Source organism: Hibiscus syriacus, unplaced genomic scaffold (assembly GCF_006381635.1).
Source record: "Hibiscus syriacus cultivar Baekdansim isolate YM2019G1 unplaced genomic scaffold, ASM638163v2 tig00112231_pilon, whole genome shotgun sequence".
NCBI lineage: Eukaryota > Viridiplantae > Streptophyta > Magnoliopsida > Malvales > Malvaceae > Hibiscus > Hibiscus syriacus.
This window is the reverse complement of record NW_024063276.1, coordinates 1,697,528-1,707,812: the sequence shown is the minus strand read 5'-3', so window position 1 is coordinate 1,707,812 and position 10,285 is coordinate 1,697,528. Positions and strand designations below refer to the sequence as shown.

General features: G+C 34.7%; 1 protein-coding gene across 2 annotated transcripts; it reads left to right on the top strand.

Moving 5' to 3' along the window:
* The first annotated feature begins 2,550 nt into the window (after positions 1-2,550).
* LOC120176293 (DNA (cytosine-5)-methyltransferase 1-like) lies at positions 2,551-9,670 on the top strand. Of its 2 annotated transcripts, none has more exons than XM_039182739.1 (12): positions 2,551-2,676; positions 3,631-5,122; positions 5,338-6,874; positions 6,981-7,145; positions 7,269-7,470; positions 7,571-7,682; positions 7,756-7,903; positions 7,993-8,190; positions 8,299-8,577; positions 8,668-8,829; positions 8,924-9,142; positions 9,253-9,670. In XM_039182739.1, the coding sequence occupies exons 1-12, from the start codon at positions 2,634-2,636 to the stop codon at positions 9,385-9,387; spliced, it is 4,692 nt and encodes a 1,563-aa protein (XP_039038670.1). In that variant the 5' UTR covers positions 2,551-2,633; the 3' UTR covers positions 9,388-9,670. The 2 variants fall into 2 exon arrangements, with proteins under 2 accessions (XP_039038670.1, XP_039038671.1); XM_039182740.1 differs by lacking the exon at positions 2,551-2,676 and adding an exon at positions 2,835-2,924.
* Positions 9,671-10,285: the final 615 nt, after the last annotated feature.

Here is a 10,285-nt window from a genome sequence, read left to right as displayed (position 1 = left end):
GGTGTTATGATGAACATTTTAAAGTTTTAATGATTTTTAATAATTATTTTAAGTTCATCATAATGAATTTTGGTTAAAAATGATTTTAATGCAAATGATATATCTCTAACAATTGATATCAAACTTTTTAACTGCTTTGATATTACAAATTTTAAATTTTTGACCTAAATTTTAAATGTTTATGCATGTGTTTTAAATGTTAAAGATATCTCTCTAGCAATTGATATCAATTTTTTTAAATGCATAACATTTTTGAAAAGCTTTATGCATATGCACTTAATTTCAACAATGGATATTGCATAAAGTATTTTAGACTTGAATATATTGAATTTCATGTGCTACTAACATTTTTGTTACTATTTGTTAAAATTCAATTTTGTTTAAGTGTCAAGATTTTAAAGTTAATTTTTATTTGGAATGCACTTTTTGAGGGGGAGCTTTGATTTTTCAAATGTTTTAAAATGTAAAAATGATCACTTACTCTCCAATTTTATACTTTAAAGTTGGATTCTTTTTTATTTAACAAAAAGGGAGGAGAAGTATGAGTTTGAAAAAATCATTTTCTTAATGAAAAAGGAGGAGTTGAACATTTTCACATATTTTCCAACAATTGATATATTTTCATTAAACATTTTAGTAAGGGGGAGTTTGCCAAAACAAATTTTCAAATGTTTTGTTATATCAAAAAGGGGGGAGATTGTTGAACTATATTTTGATATAACAATTAAGGCAAAATGTTTTTGAACTTGAATTGAATTTATTCAAAGTTTTCAAAAATAATGCAAAGTCCATTTATAAGTGGAATTGAGCACAAAACTTTTTTCTGGACAAGTAGTACTGATATTGTTCTTATAGTATTGATACCTTATGAATAGTATCGATATTGTTCATATGGTACCGATACCAAGGTAAGGGAAGTATCGATACTCACTAGGTAGTATCGATACTACCAGCTTTGCTCAATTTCCAGAATGCAAAAATGGTATTGATACCCAAAGGGGTACCGATACTACTATGTATAGTAGTATCGATACCATAGGCATAGTATCGATACCATCAGGCCCCAACGGCTAGTAACAGCTAGTTGATTTAAATATAACAAAGGTAGTACCGATACCCTCTATTCTAGGTAGCTTTATTTTGCATGAAAATTGATCCCCAACGGCTCCAAACCACATCCAACTAGAAACAACACAACAACATTCCAACACATAATACAAGTTGAGGACACTTGAAGATGGGTTAGAACACCTATCCAAGCAATCAAACACAAGAGAAGAACTTTTCACTCTTTATTTCAATTCTCTTGTAAATATTTTATTCTTGTGAGCTAAATTTTGTAAACACCTTCTTTTTTAGAGGCTTTATTTGTTTATATTCTTTTTCCTTGTAAAGGGTTTTTGGTTCTATCTTAGTCAATTCAAAAGATAGGGAGTTGTAAAGGTTATCTCTTTGTCATTGAAAAAGAAAGAACAAATTAGTGAATTCGTTAGAAAATCCTTAGTGAGGAGCTAAGGTAGTGGATGTAGACTTGGTTGATAAGCTGAACCACTTTAAATCCTTGTGCCAAAATTTTCTATCTTTTGTTGTCCTTACTCCCTAATCACATTTTTATCAGTTAACCCCTTTGAACATTTTCGGTTGTTCAATTGAGCCTCTTCAAATCCCAACAATTTTCCACGTCTCCTTATCTAATATGCTACGATATTTCTCCAATTATCCTTCAACTTCATTTATCTGCACAAATCACCACATACAAACCACCTTTCCCTTTAAGCAACACCAATTTCATAAAGAAATAAAAACTAGCAAGCACACACCACCATATACAACTACATGAGCTATATGCAACTAAATGCAATTAAATGAGCTTCTAAACAACCAATAACCTAAGTAAAAAGACATGAAATATACCTTTTTTATGTGGTTAACACAATGCCTAAAAAATTTGATTTGGTCATAATATGTTGACGTGTCTTTCTATATATATTGTACAAGTGTGACATGTCTACTTAAAAACTTTAAATTTCTCTGTCTTAGATATTTTATTTATAATTTCTATTAATAATATATTTTCGTCCCCTATAATTTTATAAATTTACATTTTTGTTTTAGAATTTGATGAATTCGTTCTGTAACCTAATATCATGTAATCATCCTTGATGATAGAGGCTTGCCTCGGATTGTACAGGCTTATAACACGTTAGATTATAATTCTAATTTTGTTTAATTTGTACCAAATAATCCAATATCTAACAAATTTGATTTGATCCTAATCCGTTGAGGTGACTTTCTATAATACACACATATATATATATATAGTACAAGTGTTGCATGTCATTATCGTGGTTTAGGGCGGAAAGAGGGAGATTTTTATTTTTTTGGTGTTTGGGGAAACAGAAACTTGTAAAAAAAGTTGAAAATGGTAGAAAATTTTCATTTTGGGAGGAATGGCGCCAACATTTTCTTTTCCAAAATCAGTGTTCCCGCCTTCTTTTCTTCTTTCCATTATTTGTTTATAATGCAAGTTTTCTCCATCTTATCTCTACCTTCACTAAATAATATAGTGAAAGAAGGCAAACAGTATTTGGAGCACAGATTTGAAGATCCAACAGCCGTCTCATCTCCAGATCATGGGATCCGTCGCTCTTTTTGATTCTAACAATTCTTCTTCAGGTTAATTCTTTTTCTGCTAACTTTTTTGTTTTCTGTTTTCCAGACTGAATTATTGAATCTCTAGATTCAGTTCCGAGTGTTAAATTTTGTTAGCCGTTCCCAAAGGGAAAAGAAAAGGAAAGGGGGCTGGGCCCATATACATCAATATTATTATTATTATTTGACAGATTTATTTTTATGTATAAGAGAGAAGAGACTGTAGACTTACAGCTAGAGACAGGCCATCTGATCTAGGCTAAGCCAATCAGGTGACGGTTGGTTGTTTTTAGTTTCACGTCCAATAAAAAAATCTCTTTTTTTTATTTTGCTTTGTAATTTACATCCTTGTTACCGCTGATAGCGGCATAGATATGAAATTTCAAATTTTGTTGTTCTAGAGTATGGGTTCTTTTTGTTATTTTAAAGGATTTTCTTGTTTCTGCATTTTGGTTGATTTAATTATTCGCTTCATTTTAAAACTTCACGCAGTTTGTTTTATTTTAATGGGCTATTCCTGCGTAATCTTTTTGGTGGATTTGATATCTGGGACTTTTTTTTTGGTTCTTTGAAGCTTTGATTTGACTAACTTGTTTCACTAGACTTGTGCATTTGTAGTTTTCTGTGTGATTTCAAGTTTCTACTCAGTTGGTCCTTCATTTCTTAGCAAAACAAGACTGTTAGACTATTATAAGTTGCATGTATACTTAAGAAGCATGCTGATACATATTGCTGTAAGAACTAATATTTGATCTGTAAACTCAAAAATGAGATAAACTAGCTTTATTGAATCAAAGAGGAAAAGTGAAACGAAAGAAAGAGCTTTAATCTTTTGTTGAAATCTGGAAAATCTAGCGCTTCTACATTAATCCCTTATTGTTGTTACTGTACGTAAGCTCCTACTTCAGCTACTAGTATTGGTCAACCAACTCAGCTCAAGTTTACACTGTTTCTTTTTTTTTCTTTTTTTGCATTCAGGAATGAAGAAGAATAAGAAAGTCAAGAATACATCTTCCACCAAGAAAGAGATGGCAATTGATAAAAAAACTCAAAAGCGTAATATTGCTCCTGAAAATGGGGAACCAGCTTCAAAAAGGCCAAGGAGAGCTGCTGCATGTACAGATTTTAAGGAGAAATCTGCCCGCATATCTGAAAAAGATTCAATTGTTGAGACAAAGAAGGATATGGTAGTAGATGATGAAATTGTAGCTGTACGCCTGACTTGTGAAAAAGATGAGGGACGACCTAATAGGAGGCTCAATGATTTTGTATTGCATAATTCAGAAAGTCTTCCTCAACCTTTTGAAATGTTGGAAGTCAATGACATGTTCATAACTGGTTTGATATTGCCATTTGAAGAAATTTCTGACAAGGAAAAGGAAAAGGAAAAGACTGTTAGATGTGAAGGATTTGGACGTGTTGAGTCTTGGGACATCTCTGGTTATGAAGATGGTCGTCCAGTGATATGGCTTTCAACTGATGTAGCTGACTACTTCTGCTGTAAACCAGGTGGCAGCTATAAAAAGTTTTACGATCATTTCTTTGAAAAAGCTCGTGCTTGTGTAGAGGTTTATAAAAAGCTTTCAAAGCCTTCTGGTGGAAATCCTGACTTAAGTCTTGATGAGTTGCTTGCTGGTGTTGTTCGGTCAATGAGTGGAAGCAAGATCTTCTCTCATGGGTCATCAATTAAGGATTTTGTCATTTCCCAGGGAGAGTTTATTTATAATCAACTGATTGGTTTGGACGAGACATCAAAGAATGGCCAGGTATTTGCAGGGTTACCTGTTCTTACTGCCCTTAAAGATGAAAGTAGGAAGCGTGAAAATATAGGGCAAGGAATGACATCATTTATTGGTGGGACTCTGACTATTGGTAGAAAAGGAGAGGGAGAGAGCAAAATGGATGAGACATATTCATCTACATGTACAACCGAGGAAGATGAGGATGCAAAGTTGGCAAGACTTTTGCAAGAGGAAGAATATTGGAAATCTATGAAACAAAAGAAGAATCAAGGTTCAGCCTCCATGTCAAACAAATTCTACATCAAGATCAATGAAGATGAGATTGCTAACGATTATCCTCTCCCAGCATACTACAAGAATTCTAATGAAGAAACTGACGAGCTTGTAGTTTTTGAAAGTGACATTGATGTGTGTGATCCTGAAGATCTTCCTCGAAGCATGCTTCACAATTGGTCATTTTACAACTCAGACTCAAGGTTGATTTCCTTGGAGCTTCTTCCAATGAAGCCGTGTGCTGACATTGATGTTACCATCTTTGGTTCTGGGGTTATGACTGCTGATGATGGGAGTGGATTCTGTCTTGATGATGACCTTAGTCAGTCGTCTTCAGGTTCTTCAAGTGCAGTGAATGCTGATGGGATTCCAATTTTTTTGAGTGCTATTAAGGAATGGATGATTGAATTTGGATCATCAATGGTTTTCATATCTATCAGGACAGACATGGCTTGGTATTGTCTTATGTTTTTACATTAGGGTTCACCAGCTGCTATAATTTTCCCCCTAATCAATGTTTTGAAAATTTGATCTATAATGCATGCACATAAATAACTGTAAAAGTGATAAGAAAAACATAGTTTTTTAAAATTGCCTACTAATGTGCAAAATAACCAAAAACTTTTCTTCATTAAATCATTAATTTTAATCATGATGACTTTTTTATCAGGTATAGACTTGGAAAACCATCAAAGCAATATCTTCCTTGGTATGAACCAGTGCTCAAAACTGCAAGGGTTGCGATAAACATTATTACATTATTGAAGGAGCAAAGCCGAGTATCACGCCTCTCTTTCAACGATGTCATCAGAAGAGTGTCTGAGTTCAAGAAGGATAATCGTGCTTTTATATCTACTGATCCAGCATCTGTTGAGAGATATATTGTTGTGCATGGACAAATAATACTACAGCTCTTTGCAGAGTTTCCTGATGAGAAGATTAAGAAGTGTGCATTTGTTGTTGGCCTTGCCAACAAAATGGAGGAGAGACACCATACAAAATGGTTAGTAAAGAAGAAGAAAGTTGTACACACAAGTGAACCAAATCTGAATCCAAGAGCAGCCATGATGCCTGTAGTTTCTAAGAGAAAGGCTATGCAGGCAACCACAACAAGGCTTATCAACAGAATTTGGGGTGAATTCTATTCAAACTACATGCCAGAAGATTTGAAGGAGGAAGCTAACTGTGAGGTGAAAGATGAAGACGAAATTCAGGAAGAAGAGGAAAATGAAGATGATGATGCCGATGCTGATGTTGGTGCTGGTGCTTGTGCTGATGCTAAAGAAGATAAATCAAATTCAAAGGAGATTCAGAAGTCTCCTTCTGTATCAAGGCAATCTAGACAGTGTTCCAAGGAGGAAGTAAGATGGGATGGAGAGCTTGTAAGCAAAACAAGCTCTGGTGAGCCTCTTTATAAACAAGCCTTTGTACATGGAGAAGTAGTTGTGGTTGGAAAGGCTATATCTATTGAAGTTGATTCATATGAACTTCCTGCAATCTATTTTGTGGAATACATGTTTGAAACTTCAAAGGGAAGAAAAATGTTTCATGGACGAATGATGCAAAGAGGATCTGAAACTGTACTTGGCAATGCAGCTAATGAGAGAGAGGTGTTTCTAACAAATCATTGTGGGGATTTTGAATTGGAGGATGTGAAACAGACTGTAGTAGTAGATATTCGGGTAAGGCCTTGGGGATATCAGCATCGGAAAGATAATGCCAACTTGGACAAACTGGATAGAGCTGAAGCTGAGGAGCGGAAGAGAAAAGGACTTCCAATGGATTATTATTGTAAAAGCTTGTATTGCCCTGAGAGGGGTGCATTCTTTAAGCTCCCCTTTGATACATTGGGTTTAGGTTCTGGATTTTGCCATTCTTGCCAAGTTAAGGAAGCTGAGAGGGACAGAGAAATGTTCACAGTGAATCCATTAAATACTGGTTTTGTATACAAGGAAACCGAGTACTCTCTCCATGATTATGTCTATATAAGCCCACATGAATTTTCGGTCGAAAGGGCTCAAACTGAATACTTCAAGAGTGGGAGGAATATAGGCTTGAAGCCTTACGTTGTGTGCCAAGTGCTGGAGATTATTGCCCATAAAGGGCAGAAAAAAGTTGAAAAGGAATCCACCCAGATTAAAGTCAGGAGATTTTTCCGACCAGAAGACATTTCAGCTGAGAAGGCATACAATTCTGATATAAGAGAGGTAGGTGCTACCGTAAAATTTAATGTCAATTAAAACTTCATGTTGTTATATAATTTACACATTTTCCTATGGATGTTCTAATAAATTTATATGTTTTCATTTTCAGGTCTATTACAGTGAAGAAACACATGTTTTGTATGTTGAGGCAATAGAAGGAAAATGTGAAGTTAGAAAGAAGAATGACCTTCCAGCTTGCAATGCTCCAGCAATCTTTCATCATATCTTCTTCTGTGATCGCATATACGATCCTTCCAAGGGATCCTTGAAGCAGGTGATTTCCTTTTGTTTCAGTTGTTGTAGTGCTTGTTTTCATGGAAACTTTTGTTTGCATGTATAAAATATTTGCACATTTTGAGGATCAATTAACTTCCCTTGTTTTTCGATTGGCATGCAGTTACCGGCTCAAATAAAACTAAGGTTCTCAAATGGAATTGTGGATAATGAAATTGCATATCAAAAGAAAAAGGGAAAGGGTAAACAAGAAGAAAATGAGTTAGAAGTTGAGAAACAAAAAGAAGCATCTCAGGAGAACTGCTTGGCTACGTTAGACATATTTGCAGGTTGTGGTGGCCTTTCAGAGGGGTTGCACCAATCTGGTACCGTCTATCTTTATGTTTATTTCATCAATGTTAATGTGCTTCTCTGTATCTATTTCCAAAGCACTTTATGTCCAACCTTCTGTTTTTACTGATGTAGGTGCATCATTAACTAAATGGGCAATTGAATATGAAGAGCCCGCTGGAGATGCATTTAAACTCAATCATCCTGAGTCTATGGTGTTCATTAAAAACTGCAATGTGATTCTTAGGTCAGTATGACAAGTTAGCTCTCCTATGTTCCCTTTCAAAATGCTAATAATTCAAAAATAAGTTGTAATACAGGGCTATTATGGAGAAGTGTGGGGATGTAGATGACTGCATCTCCACTTCTGAGGCAGCTGAATTAGCTGCATCACTTGATGAGAAAGAGATTAATAACTTGCCACTTCCTGGGCAAGTAGATTTCATCAATGGAGGTCCTCCATGCCAGGTATTAAATATTAATCTTTCCTTTATTCTTCTAGTCTCCGGGGCAATTACTAAATGATTCACTAAGAGCAAAGCTGTCTTACTTTGCAGGGTTTCTCTGGAATGAATAGATTTAACCAAAGTACATGGAGTAAAGTACAATGTGAGATGATTTTAGCATTCTTATCATTTGCGGAATACTTCCGGCCTAGATATTTCCTCCTAGAGAATGTGAGGAACTTTGTGTCATTCAATAAAGGACAGACATTTAAGTTAACTCTGGCCTCACTTCTTGAAATGGGTTATCAGGTAGATTTCCTTGTGGCTAACAGCAATATATGATTGTATCTTTTTTTGTATTTATACAAATGTAAGTATGTGTGTAGTCATGTGTGATATTCTGCTTTGCCTGTTTAGGTGAGGTTTGGTATTTTGGAAGCTGGAGCCTATGGAGTTTCCCAGTCAAGAAAACGAGCATTCATGTGGGCAGCTTCCCCTGAAGAGACACTTCCTGAATGGCCAGAGCCAATGCATGTCTTTGCCGCTCCTGAGTTGAAAGTCACATTATCACATAATTTGCAGTATGCAGCTGCAAGAAGTACTGCAAGTGGAGCCCCTTTTCGTTCAATTACTGTAAGAGATACAATTGGTGATCTTCCAGCTGTAGGAAATGGGGCCTCAAAGATAAATTTGGAGGTAGCTAGATTGAAAACTATATCTCTGAAATTACTTCATGCTATAACAGTTTCATATGCATATCCAATTTACGATGTACTATTTCTGCAGTATCAAAGTGAACCCATCTCATGGTTTCAAAAGAAAATCCGAGGAGACATGGCTGTCCTTACCGATCATATATCAAAGGAAATGAATGAACTTAATCTGATTCGGTGTCAAAAGATTCCAAAGCGACCAGGTGCAGATTGGCATGATCTTCCAGATGAGAAGGTACATCAACAACTGTTCTTTGCATCTGTTCATTGGAAATGAAATTAGAATGAAATTGTTGAACTGCTGAGTTATTGTTTCCTTAAAATTGCAGGTAAAACTTTCTACTGGACAATTGGTAGATTTAATACCCTGGTGCCTACCAAATACAGCCAAAAGGCACAATCAATGGAAAGGGCTATTTGGAAGGTTGGATTGGGAAGGGAACTTCCCAACTTCCATCACAGACCCTCAACCAATGGGCAAGGTTGGAATGTGCTTTCATCCTGAACAGGACAGGATCTTGACCGTTCGTGAATGTGCTCGGTCTCAAGTAAGTCATTCAACTTGCTAACATTCATTGCCATTGAAGTTTTTGAAAGGCTACAATGAAGTAGAAGATATTGGTACGAGTTCTAATGGATTTCTTGCCTTTCCTAACAGGGTTTCCCAGATGGCTACAAGTTTTCTGGTAAGATTCAAGACAAGCATCGGCAGATCGGAAATGCGGTTCCTCCTCCTTTGGCATTTGCATTGGGAAGGAAACTGAAGGAAGCATTGGACAGTAAAAAGTGTTAAGTAATTGCAATTGTAGTTGATGGATGTTGTTGGGACTTCCACAGTTGATGGATGCGGTTCCTCCTTTGGCATTTGCATTGGGAAGGAAACTGAAGGAAGCATTAGACAGGAAAAAGTACAAGTAAAATTGCATTGGGAAGGAAACTGAAGGAAGCATTAGACGGTAAAAAGTGCAAGTAATTGCAATTGTAGTTGATGGATGTTGTTGGGACTTCTACAGTTTACCAATTTGAAAAAAGACCTATGTCATAATTCATTGATAAAAGTTGAGTAGGGGTGAGCGTTCGATCGAGTTGAATAATTTTTTTTGAGTTATTTGAATTGACAAGTTTTATTTTATAATTTGAGTTTGAAATTTTCTTGAGTTAAGTTGAGTTTATAAAATTTAAGTCGAGTTATTTGAGTTTTTATTTAAATTTTATTTATAATATTATGATATTATTTAATTTTAATTTAAATGTTTTTTTATAACCATATATAATGTATATATATATATATATATATATGTGTGATATATAATATTATACACAGTTAAGGGATTCAAATTGAATTTGAAAACCAATTTACTAATTATTAAAATTTTTGAGTTATTTGAGATACTATTTGAGTTATTCAAAATTTATTTTATAATTCAATTTGATTTTTTAGTTGAGTTGAGTTTATGAAATTATAAGTTGAAGCTAATTTGAGTTAAGGGTTTTTTTTAAGTCGAGTTAGGGGTGTTTAATTGGTCGATTTGGTTAATTGATTGGACCGAATTGTCTAACAACATTAATTGATATTTTTTTTATCTTTAATTGTTAATTGAACTAGAAATTTTCTTTTTTCCAACTTAATTGAACAATATTTGGTTTATTCGGTTGATTAACCAAATTAATTGAAATTTTAAATATTATAT

Bases quoted from the DNA above. Each gene is read 5' to 3' on its own strand.
- LOC120176293 (XM_039182739.1), top strand. From the start codon at position 2,634: ATGGGATCCGTCGCTCTTTTTGATTCTAACAATTCTTCTTCAG. The intron at 2,677-3,630 runs GTTAATTCTTTT...TTTTGCATTCAG, and splicing joins TTCTAACAATTCTTCTTCAG to GAATGAAGAAGAATAAGAAA. The intron at 9,143-9,252 runs GTAAGTCATTCA...CTTTCCTAACAG, and splicing joins GTGAATGTGCTCGGTCTCAA to GGTTTCCCAGATGGCTACAA.